The sequence below is a fragment of the Corythoichthys intestinalis genome, chromosome 17 (genome assembly GCF_030265065.1).
Source record: "Corythoichthys intestinalis isolate RoL2023-P3 chromosome 17, ASM3026506v1, whole genome shotgun sequence".
In the NCBI taxonomy this organism is placed as follows: Eukaryota; Metazoa; Chordata; class Actinopteri; order Syngnathiformes; family Syngnathidae; genus Corythoichthys; species Corythoichthys intestinalis.
Genome location: NC_080411.1, coordinates 37,829,690 through 37,847,691, shown reverse-complemented (window position 1 = coordinate 37,847,691; position 18,002 = coordinate 37,829,690). Strand labels below are relative to the sequence as shown.

General features: G+C 39.5%; 1 protein-coding gene across 1 annotated transcript in view; it reads right to left on the bottom strand.

Moving 5' to 3' along the window:
* Positions 1–18,002, bottom strand: part of mamdc4 (MAM domain containing 4) — a 51,481-nt gene that overhangs the window by 29,406 nt on the left and 4,073 nt on the right. Inside the window, exons 5-11 of the mRNA XM_057818338.1 lie at positions 17,203–17,436; positions 12,492–12,617; positions 11,578–11,733; positions 4,956–5,059; positions 2,039–2,194; positions 1,696–1,786; positions 1,491–1,604 (exon numbers count right to left, since the gene is read on the bottom strand). Coding sequence (XP_057674321.1) covers positions 1,491–1,604; positions 1,696–1,786; positions 2,039–2,194; positions 4,956–5,059; positions 11,578–11,733; positions 12,492–12,617; positions 17,203–17,436 — 981 coding nt within the window. The remainder of the gene's footprint in view (positions 1–1,490; positions 1,605–1,695; positions 1,787–2,038; positions 2,195–4,955; positions 5,060–11,577; positions 11,734–12,491; positions 12,618–17,202; positions 17,437–18,002) is intronic.

The window sequence follows — 18,002 nt, the reverse complement described above, 5'->3', positions numbered from 1 at the left end:
TATTGGATGACAATCTAAATGACATATAACTGAAGTCATTATATAACGTAAATAAGGTTGCTTAAAAGTTGGTTGAGCATCCTGAAAAGTTGGTAGTGTTTTGTCCCTACTGTCCCTATGCAAACCTACGCCCTTGGATGATTGAGCCACTCTGCTGTATGTTTGCTGTGGCTTGCTCCGCCCTGGAAATTTGATCCGCAGAACGGTCGCCAGACTCTATCGCTGGAACAGCGGTGAGTTCCTGGCAACGGCAAAAGTAGCAGAATTGCAGGTAGCCATGGTTGTTGTTTTTCTTGTTGTTTATGATGGCGTGCTCTCGTGGGAGAAAGAGGAAACGCAGAGGAAATTATGGTGGCTTAGATAAACCAAACTGGTGCGGATTTGAAAATCGAACGTATCGATTTGAACAATCGTTTTAACCAGAAAAGTTGATTTCGATTAAAAATCAATGAATCGAACAGTCTTAGTTTTTATGACAATTTGCATTGAAAGTCACCAGATTGTTATTTTTTTAGGCCATTTTAGTTGGTCCTATTCTTAGCCGTTCTGGAAAATGTTGTTGTTCATTAATATACAGCTTATTGGAGCTAATTTGCATACTCTTTGCTCTGATTGGCAGTCAGTGGAGTGGGTGTGTCTGTGACTGACACATCATGGGAGGGGGGGAGTCGATCGAGGAGCAGAGAAGATGACTGACTTTTGATTGACACCGAGACTGGTGCCACTCAGCGGTTTAGACGAAGAACAGTGGCAAGGGGCAATTGGTCGTGCGACCAAATAATTGCACTAAACCACAGCAAATACACACTTACATTAATACACTTAATGCGGCACCTTTTTTAACCAGGAAGTGGCAACCTCCAGATGCCTTTTCTCAGTGCTCAGCACTCCTGATAGCAGAGGGCATACTTGTATAATGAGGCATGGTGTGACATCACACTGTCATCAATTTCAAAACCTACCCTCTGCAAAAGGCTTTAACTTGCAAAGGAGATTGCAATCAAATGAAAAACTACTCTGGTAACACACTTCAACCAGGACACACTCCCTTTGTGACCCATCTTATGCATGGATCAGTTCAAAATAGTTGGAAAGTTGGAAAATGAGTTAAGGGCCTCTTTAATAATCTAAAGAAATAGTCCTCTTTTTGGACATACCACCTAATTCCATTAATTGAAAATACTTATTTATAGTACTTATGAGCCCTTAGATACCCCCTCCTTAAACGCCTGCAGGGGATATAGTAACCATACAGAAATTATTAAAATGCAAACTAGTTTGTTAAGTGCAGCTTTTGGTAAGTACAGGCGAATAATAGCAAGCTTTTTATATCATCTCAGAAGGAAGTAGCTTGAAAAAAAAAAGTACGTAATGTGGTTCCCTGGGTGTGGACTCTAAATGGCAGACTTATGCAATAAGATGACACATAGTTCCCATTTAAATTAGTTTGTTTGCAAGTAAATTCAAGCAAACAGGTTCAAGAAACTCACCACAAACGGCTTCATCTTCTGCTCCTTTACAATCTATGTGAAAGTCACACATCTTTTCAGGCACTGTACAGGGGTTCTTGGGAGATTTTGGGAACTCTTCGATCCAAACAGTGTCTAAAAAAGAAAGGGAAACTGACGTTTACTCAAACTACTGTGCTAAAATTTGGTGGTGCGGAACCATGAAAATCCCTTTTGTTGTCATTACCATTTGATCGGCGGCATTCAGGAGATAGCACAATGTCATCGACAGCGATACCTCCGTATGCAAGTTCTCTGATTGCTGCCATTACAAGAATCTTTAAAATGAGAGTATAATTATTGGTAATGAATTGGAAAATGTATCATAGATAAGCAACTGCAAGTTCTATTCATTCATTCATCTTCTGTGCCACTTATCCTCACGAGAGTTTCGGGCAGTATGTTTTAATTCAAATAAATACAAGACTAGCTGTCTAGGAGAAGATTATTTGGGTAATAATAAAAAAAAAAAAAAAAAAAAAAAAAGCAATACAGTATTTGTCATGTTTGTCTGGGCTTAGGCTACTCACTTGAAAAGTAGAGTTAGTTACAATTTCCACTTCAGCCTTTACCCAAACATCACCCAGAGCGCCGCCCCGCTTCCACACTGGGGAGATGCTCTTATCAGCCACCAGAACTGTCAAACCACCAGACCTTGGCCCAAACTGGTGTGTGTACATAACCATCTACAGACGAAAGTTGAGACGTTACTTAAATTAATTAACTGACAAGACAGCATTGCATACCTGTCAACCCGAGGCAGTTGGCGATCTTACAAATAGTGCCGTATGCCCTTACAAACTGGTGACTAATCTTACAACGTTGTATATAGCGTGCAATATGAAACAAAAATAAAACTCAATTTTTAAAATAATATGAATTTATTGGTAATATTGTAACATATAACCTGGTGCAATCAAAGTACAATCAATATCTTCAACTACATCATGATTACTAAAATCTAACAGTGACATTTGTTATTGTATGTAGCACTTTTGGCAATTTCTATCATGTCTTTTGATGGCTGCACTTCAGCTCGCAATTCAGTTCGACTTGAAGGTAGTTCGTAAGTGTGTTAAATTAGAAATTAAAAAGGCCAATTGATAAAACTAACTTACTGATGCAATCTTTGAGTCAGGGAACATTTCTTTTGCTAATTCTGGGAAGTGATCAGCAATAGTTGCGGGCAAATTGTGTTCGGCGACAAACTGGCAAATAATATCTCCGCTTTTCTTTCTGCAGACTTCATCTTTATGACCAGTGTTGTTAATCTTACTTTTAAAAAGTAATTAATTACAGTTACAAATTACTTCTCCCAAAAAGTAATTGAGTTAGTAACTCGGTTATCTGGATGTAAGAGTAGTTAGTTACTTGGCAAAGTAACTGGTGTTACCTTTTATGTTTTGTGTTTTTTTTTTCATTTAAAAAACAAACAAACAAACAAACAAACAAAAAACATAGCAACCTTTGCCATGTTTGGAAGTCATTTAATGTTGTGAATCAACTATTAAAGTTGTTAAAATTGCTCCCGTTTTTGCATTAGTTCCCTTCTGTCTACTTTCGACATGTGAAAGTTTTAAAACTGTTATATCATTTAAAGATTTTGCCGATTTAGGAGTATTTTAGATAAAAAGTTATTTAGATTCGCGAGGAACAACAGAGCCTTTCTGAGAAGTCTACTACTTTAAAACGGTGGCTGTTTACGCCGAGTTTGTCATTTCGCATGTACAGTGGGGCAAATAATTATTTAGTCAACCACTAATTGTGCAAGTTCTCCCACTTGAAAATATTAGAGACGCCTGTAATTGTCAACATGGGTAAACCTCAACCATGACAGACAGAATGTGGGAAAAAAAAACAGAAAATAACATTGTTTGATTTTTAAAGAATTTATTTGCAAATCATGGTGGAAAATAAGTATTTGGTCAATACCAAAAGTTCATCTCAATATTTTGTTATGCACCCTTTGTTGGTAATAACGGCGGCCCAACGTTTTCTGTAACTTTTCACAAGCTTTTCACACACTGTTGCTGGTATTTTGACCGATCTCCTGTAGAGCAGTGATGTTTTGGGGCTGTTGTTGGGCGACAAGGACTTTGTACTCCCTTCACAGATTTTCAATGGGGTTGAGATCTGGAGACTGGCTAGGCCACTCCAGGACCTTGAAATGCTTCTTACGAAGCCACTCCTTTGTTGCCCTGGCTGTGTGTTTGGGATCATTGTCATGCTGAAAGACCCAGCCACGTCTCATCTTCAGTGCCCTTGCTGATGGAAGGAGATTTTCTCTCAAAATCTCTCGATACATGGCCCCATTCATTCTTTCCTTTACACAGATCAGTCGTCGTGGTCCCTATGCAGAAAAACAGCCCCAAAGCATGATGTTTCCACCCCCATGGTCCACACTGGGTATGGTGCAACACAGTATTCTTTCTCCTCCAAACACGAGAACCTGTGTTTCTACCAAAAAGTTGTATTTTGGTTTCATCTGACCATAACACATTCTCCCAGTCCTCTTCTGGATCATCCAAATGCTCTCTAGCGAACTGCAGACGGGCCTGGACGTGTACTTTCTTCAGCAGGGGGACACGTCTGGCAGTGCAGGATTTGAGTCCCTGGTGGCGCATTGTGTTACTGATAGTAGCCTTTGTTACTGTGGTCCCAGCTCTCTGTAGGTCATTCACTAGGGCCCCCCGTGTGGTTCTGGGATTTTTGCTCACCGTTCTTGTTATCATTTTGACGCCACGGGGTGAAGAGGAGGAATGGGCCAAAATACCAGCAACAGTGTGTGAAAAGCTTGTGAAGAGTTACAGAAAACGTTTGGCCTCTTTTATTGCCAACAAAGGGTACATAACAAAGTATTGAGATGAACGTTTAGTATTGACCAAATACTTATTTTTTACCATGATTTGCAAATACATTCTTTAAAAATCAAACAATGTGATTTTCTGTTTTTTTTCCACATTCTGTCTCCCATGGTTGAGGTTTACCCATGTTGACAATTACAGGCCTTTCTAATATTTTCAAGTGGGAGAACTTGCACAATTAGTGGTTGACTAAATACTCATTTGCCCCACTGTAGTTCTATATGCATGTGATATCTAGGCGTAGATTGTAGGCTTTCGGCAGTCAGGAAATATTGGAGCCACCTAGCCTAGCATCGCGTTAGCTACAGCGTGACAACAAACACTCTTCCCCCTCCGAGTCGCTGACTTTTCTCGCGTCATTCAACCAACGTAGTAACGCATAGTAACGCACATTGTCTCGTTGCCGATACGGAAAACAAAAAAACGTAATGCACGAAAAACGTACGAATTTTGAACGTACACATTTAAAAAATCAGTGCTCACTTGTACAAATTACGCCGAAACCCTACAACTTGACAGGTATGGCATTGTTTTAACAATGATTTAATCACAGTATGAATCTAAGCTATAAAAGCAAACATGCCTTGCAAGGATGACTACTATTGGTGGGTTCTAAGCGAGGGCTTTGGAAAGCTGCCCAATCCTTTTGGAACCCTCCATCAGGAACAGTGACATACAAGAAGTGACCTGTAAAAGTTATAGGTAATTGTCCAAGTATGCTGTAATTTTCGGACTTTAAGGCGCACCTGGTCGTAAGCCGCCAAACACCAAATTTAACACGGAACCAGCATTTTTTCATAGATAAGCCGCACCAGACTATAAACCGCTGGTGTCTACACTGTATTATGGGCTATTTACACCAAAAGATATTAATCGGTAACACTTCATTTGACAGCGGTGTCATAAGACTGTCATAACACCGTCATAATTATTGTAAATGCAGCTAATCTGCATTCCAATGTAATATAATTTAATATAATCTTTAAAAGTTCAAAAGTTAATTTGTTTTGAATTTAATTATCCATATATGTCTGCTTGTTCATTCTGTATCATTATTTCGTGCAATTCCCATAAGCGCCATAGGGTGGCAACGTTGCGCAGGCTTCCCTAGTTTATCTGCACGAAGTAGAAGTAATGAGGAGAAAGGCCAGAGCTTCAGAATGCGGGAGCCACCGCTCGTTGCAGCCGTACGTTGCACAAGACGGCAAAAGGGAAAGTTCTAGAGGCGAGTGAAGAGATAAATGATAAATCCAAAATCGTTCAAGGTAATTTTTATTTAACATATAACAAATATTTTGTTAATATAGTGTCACATTAGGTGCTCTATTCATTTGTTTTAAGCACGTTTTTGCCTGCCTTTTGTTTGTCTAATGGCGCCCATTGTACATTTTCTCAGAGTGTCCATTAAAGCTGCAGACCAGGTCATATTGTTTTAGCACCCTTGGTCGGCGAAATAAGGTATTAGATAGTGAATTATAATTGAATATTTTATGGTTTGTTTGTGAATGTATGTTAATTTTGTTTGCTCATAATATTTTTTGTATGTAAAATTGTCTAGTTTTCACGGTGCACCAGGTGAACCAGGTGCTTATGGTGCGAACGAGAGTGGAGAGAAAAATAAAAGAAACTGGAGCATCAGTCGAGACTACTTCGTCTTTTTGGACCGAGGGACAGCTACAGTGAAAACTTATCGCATCCACATCCCAGCTAAGTCAACAAAGACATCTCTTGAAGCCAGTCCAGTGATCAGGTGACATTGTTCAACTGTAGCATCACAAATGAACTCCTGGTCATATTGCCACACAATATAAAGTAACACTGGAAGAAGATTCAACTTCACCTTCATGTTGAGTTTGAGAGACTTTATTGATGGATCTTTTTAAGAATCCCTCTTTCACGTATTGACTCAACACATCTACTTAGCAGTTGTTATATCTCATGTCATATTTGAAGTGACCAATGTAAATATTTAAAATCTTTTCCTGTTTAGAAAATGTTATAGCACTTCAAGGGTATAATATTGTGATTGCATTTGATTATTGCTTGAGATAACTTGCCACATTATTCCATATTTTTGATAATTTCTTGTCATCAAAGGGTTGTAGAAGTGTAATAAGCTTATAATTAAGCTCTCAAAACTTATAGTCATATATTTTGACCTGGTTCGGTTCTTACTAAGAACATAAGCGTGTTTAATAACATATTGTTGATTAATTGTCCGGTCAGTTTAGTGTTGTTCGTAAAAACAAGCTAGGCATAGCAACAGTATGTCGCTCCACGAGGAAGAAGCAACCCAATCTCTAGAGCAGAAAGAATTTGACCCCAGTATAGAGACTGCAATCGAAACGGGGTTAGAGATGCCCAATACCAGTACATTTAGTCAATACCCAGAGGTACATCAAGAAAGGCCTGATGGGCGCCAACGCACTCTTACTGAGAAAGGTCGAGAATTCCTCCATCAAGAGACCCAAAAACGTGAGAAGGCCTTCATTAAGGCATATGACTCCTGGAAGCAGACAGCAAAACAAAGTAGAGCGACACTAAAATCCTTATGCTCTCCTGAAGAGCTAGGCAATATCAGAAGGGAAATTGAAATAAGACACAGAACAGTATGTCAACAATATGAACCCATCACGCGTAACCATGCTACGACACCTGTGATCGCCAACAAAATGGACGCCTGCAACACTTTAACTGAAGAAATAACCACCCTTGTCAATATGCGAATGCAGCCACGTGAAGGGAGATATAATGAAGAGCTAGAGAAACAACGAGTAAGAATGGTGCTGAACAAAGAAGAGTATGGATCTGTATTTGGCCTTACAGAGACTGAGACCGTAATTTCAGAGCAATCTGAAAGCCAGCCATGTTCCAACTCATCATCTCATTCTAGTCAGCGTTTAGAGGCAGAAGCAGAGCTTGCTGCTAAGAGGGAACAGGTTAAAGCAATCGAAGACATCCAGGCTCAACAAGCAAAGATCATTCAACTAGAAAGTGAATTGAAGGTGGCAGAGGCGGCAATAAAGGTAGAGGAAGCAGCCAGGTTAGCTGAAGTTGAGAGGAGAAGAGCTGAGAGGCACAAGAAGCTAGAACAGGAACGAACAATGCTAGCGCGAATACAAGCAGAGAAGGAAGTCCGGATAGCAGCAGTGCGGGTAAAAGCGTATGACAGTTTTGGAAGTGATTATGAAAGACAATTTGAAATAAATACAGCTCACCAAGAGAAGAATCACATGCTAAACCCAAATGCAACTTCCTTCCAACCTCAACAAGCACCCTCTCAAACAGCTACACCTGTGGAGGCCATCAGCCTAGCTCAGGCGATCGCGAGCTCTCTCAGTATAAACCGCCTACCTGTGCCTGAACCAACAAATTTACTGGTGATCCTATCAAGTATGTCGACTGGAAGACAACCTTCATGGCACTCATCGACCAGAAACCCATACCTACGGCAGAGAAAATGTTTTACCTAAAAACCTATCTCTCTGGAGAGGCTCTAAAGGCAGTGGAAGGGTTCTTCTACAAGACCTCAGAAGATGGATACCAGGGAGCTTGGAAGGTTCTAGAAGAAAGGTATGGTAACCCATTTATAGTGCAAAAGGCCTTTAGAGACAAACGTTCCAAATGGCCGAAGATCAGTGCTACCGATCCAATATCCCTGAGAGAATTCACAGACTTTCTGCAAGGTTGTGTAGCTGCTCTACCTCATGTTAAAGGACTTTCAATCCTAAACGACTGTGAGGAGAACCAGAAACTACTCCAAAAACTGCCAGAGTGGATCGTGCGAAAATGGAGCAGAGTCGTGGTGGAAGAGCTAGACAAGTCTAACAGTTATCCAAATCTGGCACACTTCATAGACTTCCTGAACAAAGAGGTCCGGATTGTCTGTAACCCCATCACCGCTCCCTTCTTCATGAATGCAAAGGCTAACGAGACGAGAACACCGCAGAGGACCAGAGCCCTTAGTACAACTGCACAGATAAAGGAACCCATAAATGAGCCCCAAGAGATGCTTAAGCCAAAACCACCATGCATCGCTTGTAAAAATGAAACTCATGGTATTGCTTGGTGCCCAACCTTTGCATCAAAGAGCTTAGAAGAAAAGAGGGCCTTCATACATGAGAACAACCTTTGTTTCGGATGCTTGAGGAAGGGGCACTCCAGCAAGAACTGTCAAAGACGACATATCTGCAGCGTCTGTCATGGGCGACACCCCACATGCATGCATGAAGAGAGGAAGCAAAGGAAAACAGGAGAGATGAAGAATGACACACCTCCTGTAGACAAAACTCTTGGTCAAGAAGCCCACGTGGTGCACTCTCACACTTCAGTACAGTATGTACCCGCCACCTCCAGCATAGTCCCGGTTTTGGTGTCATCATCACTAGAGCCTCAGCGAGAAGTTCTTACCTATGCTATACTCGACCAGCAGAGCGACGCAACCTTTATCCTAGAAGATCTGCTCGACAACTTGAATGTAGAGTCAGCCCAACCAACGACGTTAAAACTTAGCACCATGACTGCCGTTGACACTGTCTTGCCAAGTAAGTGTGTCAGTGGGCTGCAGGTTCGAGCACTCCTTTCCGGAAAGCCTATCCAAATAAACCAAGCCTTCTCACGGAGCTTTATTCCCGTGGATAAGTCATACATCCCGACAAAAGAGACAGCCCAGCAGTGGTCTCACCTACAGCATCTGACAAACCAGATACCGACACTCCAAGATTGTGAGGTAGGACTGCTAATTGGATCAAACTGCCCAGCAGCACTAGCCCCAATTGAATCTGTCATAGGTGGAGGAGACAAACCGTTTGCACAGCGGACAGAGCTCGGTTGGAGCATTGTAGGACCATCCAATCTGCATCACGAAAAACAAGGAAGGACCAGCTACGTCCACAGAATTGCTGTAAAAGAAATCCCAACCTCACCAGTCATGGATGAATTGAAAGCCCTTGAGCTAGATTTTAGCGAGAGAAACTGCGAGAAATATATGTCGCAAGATGTTAACTTAGGACAGTTCCTCAGCAAGAAAATTAGGCAGAAGGATAGACACTTAGAGATGCTTCTACCTTTCAAAAATTATTCTCCATCATCTCTTTCAAACAACAAGAAGCTTGCCACCATCCCACTTCAATGTCGGAAGAGGAAGCTGAAGTCCGACCCACTCCCAAATGACTTCAAATCACGGTGGGAGAAGTGGAAACTCTGTCTCGAGAAGCTACAAGAAGTTGTAATTCCACAATGCTATCACCCACAGAACTTTAGTGCCATCATTAGAACAGGACTGCATCACTTTGCCGATGCCAGCTGCAAAGGCTGCGGTGACTCAGAAGTTAAGGTAGCTCTAGCATGTAATACTAAGTCCAACGATAGTGTCGTCCTCCTCAACCGTCTAAGTCGGATCTCTTTGTTGATGAAACTCTTGAAAGTAGTCACAAGAATCAAGAGACTAGAGTCCAAAGAACCACACAGAGAGCTGGTGACTGTCACAGATACAGAAAGAGCTGCTAAAATCATCCTCAAGCTCGTCCAGCAGCAAGCTTTTCCCAAGGAGCTGAAGATGATCCAGAGAGGAGAATATCTACTAAGCTCGAGAGCTCTTTCCCGTCTCGACCCAATCCTGCGGAGAAATCTACTCTGTGATGGTGGAAGGTTAAAGAAGTCAACACTGAGTCTGGAACGAAAATGCCCCATCATCCTTCCAAAGGACAGCAATGTCATCAAGCTGATTCTTGCCCACTACCATATCAAGACCTGCCATCAAAGACGAGGACAAACCCAGATGGCCCAATTGGAGAGCACAAATTGAGAATTCTGGATCATTCATCCGAACCTTCGATTATAGAGAGGCGAATTCAAAAGTTAGTGCTTCTCCTCGAGAGCGAATAGAACTGTTACCTCACTCACACTTATTAGCGTAAAAGTACAAGGTAAAATCAGTTGCAGATTAGAGTTTAAAATCCTGCATGAAGCATTTAAATTGTTCAAAGCAGGATTTGGTGGGAGTGTAAATGCAGCTAATCTGCATTCCAATGTAATATAATTTAATATAATCTTTAAAAGTTCAAAAGTTAATTTGTTTTGAATTTAATTATCCATATATGTCTGCTTGTTCATTCTGTATCATTATTTCGTGCAATTCCCATAAGCGCCATAGGGTGGCAACGTTGCGCAGGCTTCCCTAGTTTATCTGCACGAAGTAGAAGTAATGAGGAGAAAGGCCAGAGCTTCAGAATGCGGGAGCCACCGCTCGTTGCAGCCGTACGTTGCACAAGACGGCAAAAGGGAAAGTTCTAGAGGCGAGTGAAGAGATAAATGATAAATCCAAAATCGTTCAAGGTAATTTTTATTTAACATATAACAAATATTTTGTTAATATAGTGTCACATTAGGTGCTCTATTCATTTGTTTTAAGCACGTTTTTGCCTGCCTTTTGTTTGTCTAATGGCGCCCATTGTACATTTTCTCAGAGTGTCCATTAAAGCTGCAGACCAGGTCATATTGTTTTAGCACCCTTGGTCGGCGAAATAAGGTATTAGATAGTGAATTATAATTGAATATTTTATGGTTTGTTTTTGAATGTATGTTAATTTTGTTTGCTCATAATATTTTTTGTATGTAAAATTGTCTAGTTTTCACGGTGCACCAGGTGAACCAGGTGCTTATGGTGCGAACGAGAGTGGAGAGAAAAATAAAAGAAACTGGAGCATCAGTCGAGACTACTTCGTCTTTTTGGATCGAGGGACAGCTACAATTATGACATGACACCGTCATGAGCATTAATGAATGCTTATGAAAGATGTCATTTAGTGTCATCCGGCAAATTATCTCACTTTTGAATGGATGTAAAAGATCCGAGCTGGACATAAATGGAGTTGGAAACAAAATTTGCTTGATGATACTTAATCATCGACATCTGTTATAAGCTTTCATTCATGCCCATGACAGTGTCATGTCATACTTATGACAGTCTTATGACGCCACTGTCCAATAAAGTGCTACCTTTTAACCAAGATAAACCAACAAATAAGCCACACTGGACTATAAACAGCAGGATTCACAGTAAGGGAGAAAATGTAGCGGTTTATAGTCCGAAAATTGCGGTAGTAGATTTTAAAAGTTGGAATTTTTGTATATCACCTTAGAAGCAGCATATGGCATTCTGGAGCAAAAATAAGGTCAAATATTTAAGTTAGAATTGGTCATACCTGATGCGCTGTTGGTGGAATGATCCCGTCCAGGTCCTTTCCGAGGATCTGAGATGGAGATGTTTTCCTGATTTGTCCTTACCCATTTTAATGTGGATAATGACCTGAGGTCCCAATCACATACATCATTCTCAAAGTCACAGCGCTGATATCCCTCTGCATGCATAAAAAAACATGAAAAACATTACTATTTTGATTGATGATCATTGTATACTGGGATTAACACTACGAGATATTCATGATAATGACATGTATAGTAGTTTGGATTGTTTGTTTTTTTATTTCAAATCAAAGGGAAACAGGAGTCTTCCTTCCAGTTGACTTAAACATCGATGGAGTGTCCACTTACTGAGCCATATGTATGCAGTTTTTTTTCAATGAAGAGAACACTCTCTTTTATGAAAATCTAACACAAATGTAAATTGGAGAATTATAATCCATGCTTTACTGCAATGAAAAAAGTCATGTTGTTTAAACCTAATTTTCTAAAAACTGATATTTTAAAATGGGGTGCACTGCCATAGGGCAAGGCAAAGGCAAGGCAACTTTATTTGTATAGCACACTTCAACACATGGCAATTCAAAGTGCTTTACATCACATGAAGATCCACAGGCAGAGATAAAATGATTCGGGAAAAAAAATCACAATGAATCAAAAGGAAAGTTAAGAAGAAAGATAATTGAAACAGGAAATAAAATTATGCATAAAAATCTCATTAAATCATCAAGTGGCTTAAAAGAATAATTGAAATCTGAAATAGAAATAAAACAAAAAAACAAAAAAAAAGCAAGTAGCTTGAAATTTGAAAAATATAGACAGTTATGAATGTGCTGTAGTAAACAATAGCGTTTTTAGCGCTGATTTAAAGGCATTAACAGTTTGAGCACACTTGCCATTGTTTGACATTACTCACCACAGTTCTCCTCATCGGTCCCATCACCACAGTCATCAGTGCCATCACACACCTGACGTTGGTCAACACAGCCCCCACGTTTACATTCCAGCATTTCAGCTGGACACTCTTTGCCAGGTAGGGGCACTGGAGAAATAAGGAGATGGGGAAAAAAAACTAAAGAAAGCTTTACTGTCTGGTTCATTATTAACTACTGTGATCCCTCGTTTAAATATGGCGGAAAACACTCAGGTGACGTGAAGTTCCGCTCTGAGACCCCCAATTTGGCCAAATTTCAAAATTGTCCGATATGCTCGTGTGATACATCATTGGAAAGCTTAAAATCTCAATTTTCTGGGGGAAGAAACATTTTGAACAGGAGGGCACTTAGAAAAAAAAAAAATTAAACAGCAAAACCCTATCTGGAGGTGAGAGCAAACAAGAGCAGAATTAAAGACGCCATGACTTTAACGAGATATTATCACGTACTTACCTTGTTTCGATCCAAAAACTCCATGTAGCATGTATCACTGAGTGTCAAAACACAGCTGTGAATGGCCACAGCTGGATTTATGGGGGATTTTATGGGTGAAACAAGGTAATGTAACAAGGGTCGCGATGCAGAAATTGCAGACATCAAGGAGTGGTCAAGATGTTCTTTATCATATATTTACTCTTTTCAACGGTTTTTTTTCAATTTTTTTTTTGTTTGGATCGATTATTTATCATCTAACATATCGGAGAAATTGCGACAGTAAGAAAAATATTACAATTAAGCGATAGTTAGGAGGTAGATATCCGTGACTTTTTGACAGACACCATTTTTTTTCATTGTGACGTAATTTGTTTAAAAGTTAAAATATATGAGTGAATAATTTTTTAAAGTCATTTCTCTTTTTTAATGCGCCATGAATCTCATATTGCAGCATATAGACATATTGTTCTATCAAACACAACAGTTGTTTTGGCTTAAAATAAAGAAGTTTCCTTAAAAGAGCAGTGCAAGAGCAGAAACTACTTTTTCAGTCTTATCTGTGTTTTCCGCCATATGTACATGGCCCATTTACAGATGTCGCGCAACGCTTTTGTTTCAACACAGCCATAAAAATAAGGTAAGTAATTATGTTTCTTATTCAAAATGTCTGTCATTTTTAGCTTAGAATAATTAAACTTTTAAACAAATAACGTCACAATGAAAAAATTCGTCCGTAAAAAAGTCACTGATATCTACCTCATAACTATTGCTTCATTGTATTTTTTTTGTTACTGTCGCGTTTTCCCCGATATGTTAGATGATAAATAATCGATCCAAACAAAGAAAAACTGAAAAAAAAAAAAAAGTTTAAAAGGGTAAATATATGAAAAAACATCTCAACCACTCCTTTATGTCTGCGATTTCTGCATCGCGACCCTTGTTATATTACCATGTTTATGTGATAATATCTCTTAAAATCATCAAAATCAAAATAAATCATCTTAATTCTGCTCTTGCGTGCTCTCACCTCCAGTTAGGGTTTTGCTGTTTAAAATTATTATTTTTATTTAAATGCCCTCCTGTTCAAATTTTTCTTCCCTCAAAAATTTTAGACTTTAAGCTTTCCAATGATGTATCAGCAAGTGTAAGCAATTTAAATGTAATTGAATTGTAATTATGATAACTTTTAAACATGTTACTGTCCCACTGAATTATTTTTAAACATGAATAATGTACTGTAGTAGAAAAATGCTTGGCTTCATTAAATGCTAACTCCCTTGGCTGTGACTCTTGGAGTACTCAGGATCACTTTTAACATTTAACATTTCGTGTTGATTGCTGCAAACACAACACGTACGGCTGCCTCATATGTCGCTACACACACACTCATTCCAGCGCGCTCCTTATCCCTCCCGCCCGCGCATATGCACACAGAGTCTGTCTGTTCCAAGGCAGCACTCGCAACATTTCATAGAGTCTTCTCAAATCCTCTCACTTACACACAGTGAGTTGCCACAGCAACTGTTTAACAAGTTAAACGATGATTGACACATGCGGTGCGTTTGAAGTCCGCTTCTCTGGGAAGATCAAGCATAACCACCTGTCAACATCGTTAACTTTAATAAGCAGCTCCAGTGCAGTGCCGCAGCAGGGAGAGGGAGGGAGGGAGGGAGGGAGGGAGGGAGCGAGAGTGAGACTTTGTGATCGGCCCGGGACAGCTCATCTACAAATATATTTTTTTTGATTGAAAAAAACATCCACGATGGACTGAGGGCGTGAAGTTTGAAGCACGAAGTAGCGAGGGATCACTGTATTTTGTATAAATTTCCAAATTGTTGTTAATTAATCACTTCATGCAGAGCACTCATTTAACTTATTGTCTGCCATTGACGGCGCTAGACTTCCAATCTATTTTGACTGGGAGGGGTGAATGAACGTTAATTCATTTGCCCCTCCCAGTCTAGCACGTCAATGGCACTGAAACATGAATTAGATGTCTATCATCATCAATGACAATGAGTTAATTACTATGATACAAAAAAATCTACTTTAGAGTGTTACCTGGGGCCGTAACAAGAGTGTAGAGTATTTCTGTTTTTCCTCATTTTAATTTCAATAATTTAGCTTTTACCAACATTGTACAGTGGTACCTCGACATACGAAGTTAATTTGTTCCAGGACCTTGTTTGTAAGTCGAAATGGTCGTATGTCGAGCAGGATTTCCCTTTAAGAACACATTATAATTCCAGTAATTCGTTCCACAGCCCGAAAACCTACACTAAATCCTTAATAAATGCTGCTGGTATGATTGCAAAAAGCAATTGCACAGAGAAAAACAAAATATATTAAAAAATCATAATACCGTATTGGCCCGAATATAAGACGGCCCTGATTATAAGACGACCCCCTCTTTTTCAAGACTCAAGTTTGAAAAAAGACTATTTGAACACCAAATTAATTTTCATACAGAAAATAATTACAGAACATCTGAAACAAATAATTATAATAAACTTAAAATAATTATATAAACAATATATTTGAGAGAAAAAGCATGTTATTTTTCCTCATTCAAATCTTAATATCTGAACATTTGAATATGTAAACTAAAGTGCAATCACATTCTTAAATGAATGGCTTCTGGTTTTTGAAATGTAAATAAACCAATCTATTGTGGTAAAACAGCAAAATTGCAATAACTGCATTAACCATCAAAGTGAAGTCTAACTGTAACTGTAGTCTTGAAACAAATCTGAATAAGGAAAAACATTGCAATACAATAATGCAAACTGGTTAAACTAGTAGCTAATATCTGTCATGACAGAACATCGCTTCAATGATATCTAGCGCCATCTAGCGTCGTGAATGGGGAGAGTAGCTGAGATCTGTCATATCAGAACATCGCTTCAATGATATCTGGTGTCATCTAGCGTTGTGAATGGGTATAATGTCTAGACCGCGAATAAAAGACGACCCCCTCTTTTTCAATCTTATTTCAATGCAAAAAACACCGTCTTATATTCGGGCCAATACGGTAATAATGTAATAACAGTAATAATAATACTACCTGTAATAATGTAACAAATCGGGTTCTAATTTCACGGATGTATTTTGCGTGTTGTACCTGAACGCACTGTGTGGCTGAGATGACAGAGTGAGAGAGGGACTTTTTACTTTCACTTTGTTCAGCTGCGGAGGACAGTAGGCATTTTGTGTTGCACAAGTTCTGTAATAAATAAACCTGACGAAGCTGCCGATTTTTTGGCGATGTTACCACAGCTAGAACTGTCACCTTAACTTATAAAGACCGGTGAACGGAGGACGGAGGAGGACCGTCGAGATCATAGATATGCTACGGCTGTATTGTCGAGCCATTTCACGGACGCGCACACTACGCTCATATTTTTCTATCACTTTCATCTTCACTTCAATGGTAAGCCTCCCCTTTTTCCTTTTTTTTTACCCCCTGCACTAACAATTTTGGAACCCATGTTGATTTGTCTCACAAAAAAATCCGCCATGTGTCCATATGCGGGAAAACAAACTGCGACGCTGTCGTAAATCGTTGTATTTCGAGCATGTCGTCGGATGTAAAAACAAATGGTGAGTCAAATTTTACGTCGGATGTCAAAAAGATCGTGTGTCGAAACAATCGTATGTCAAGGTAACACTGTATTGGTACCACTGGATTGATGTATATGATAATTACAAAAAAATATATATATATATAATAAAGTACAATCATGATTAATAATAACTGTTGCTAATAAGTTTTTTTTAAATGACCAAAAACAGCCGCTTGCCCTATCAAGGGTTAAAGGTCTTAAGTGTCTAAAAAAAGTTTTTTTTAAATAAAATTATAACTTGCTCTGTAAAAGGTTAAGGGTCTTACGAGTCAACTTCTTAATAGCAGTCTACTATTATGACAACTGTCTCTGAAAGGATTAATAAGTCTCACTAATCACAGAATTAAGACAGTTAAAATCACATGAGATCAAATACAAAACAGGTATCGAATTTGATATGTGTCTATCGTCTTTACTTTTGTGGTCGTGCTTTATGGTGACAATCATGAGTTCTTCGATTTGTGTAGTTGAATTTTCACAGCCCTTGACATTTTACTAACCTTCCTTCTTCCCTTTGAAAAGTAATTTAGGCAAGAGATGGGGTATGCCCTGGAATGTCAGTCAATTAAAGGAAACTGACGGAAGCCATTTAATACAGTTTTCAAAACAATAAACAGAAATATTTTGTGCTTACTGGGTAAAGCACAGTCCAGAAACTCTAGTTGGTCCACAGCAACATCTCCTCTTCGCCCCTTAAGGCGGTCCGAGGTAAGATAGATTTGAAAGGGTGACGCAATCCGGCCCAGAAAGATGGTGGCCTCCCGCCATCCTCGGAAACTAGTGGCTTCAGGGCGCCACACGATGGCCTTTTGAGAGTCTTGATGAAGAACAGAGGCTGACAATGGAGAAAACCAAAGTCCTGTTTCACCTGTGGACAGAGGACATAAACTTATAATACTTGAGTTGATTTGATCATATCACGTGCACACTGCAAATCGAAACGTCTATGGTTTGAGAAAAAAATAACTACCGTAATTTTCAAACTAAAGGGCGCACCTGACAAGAAGCCTCCACCCACCAAATTTGACATGAAAACGACATTTGTTCATCGATAAGCCGCACTGGACTATAAGCTGCAGCTGTCCTCACTGTATTATGGTATATTTACACCAAAAGATATTAACCGGTAACACTTTATTTGACACCAGCATCATAAAAATGTCATAAGACCAAATGACCCATCATGAAGCTTTGAACCAAATTGCTGCAAAGCTTCATTGCTTTAAGAAGCTTCATTTGGCCATCACTGCTCCCTAGGGGGAGACTGTAAACCTCTGCTGCCACCTGATGTCAACACTGTTGTCGTCCAACATGCCTCCTAGCATGCATTACAGCGCTGCAGATGTAAATAACAATCAACATTCATGTTCTGCGCTCTGGTATTCTTTAACACTTTATTTGACAGTGGCGCCATAAAACTGTCGTAAGACCATC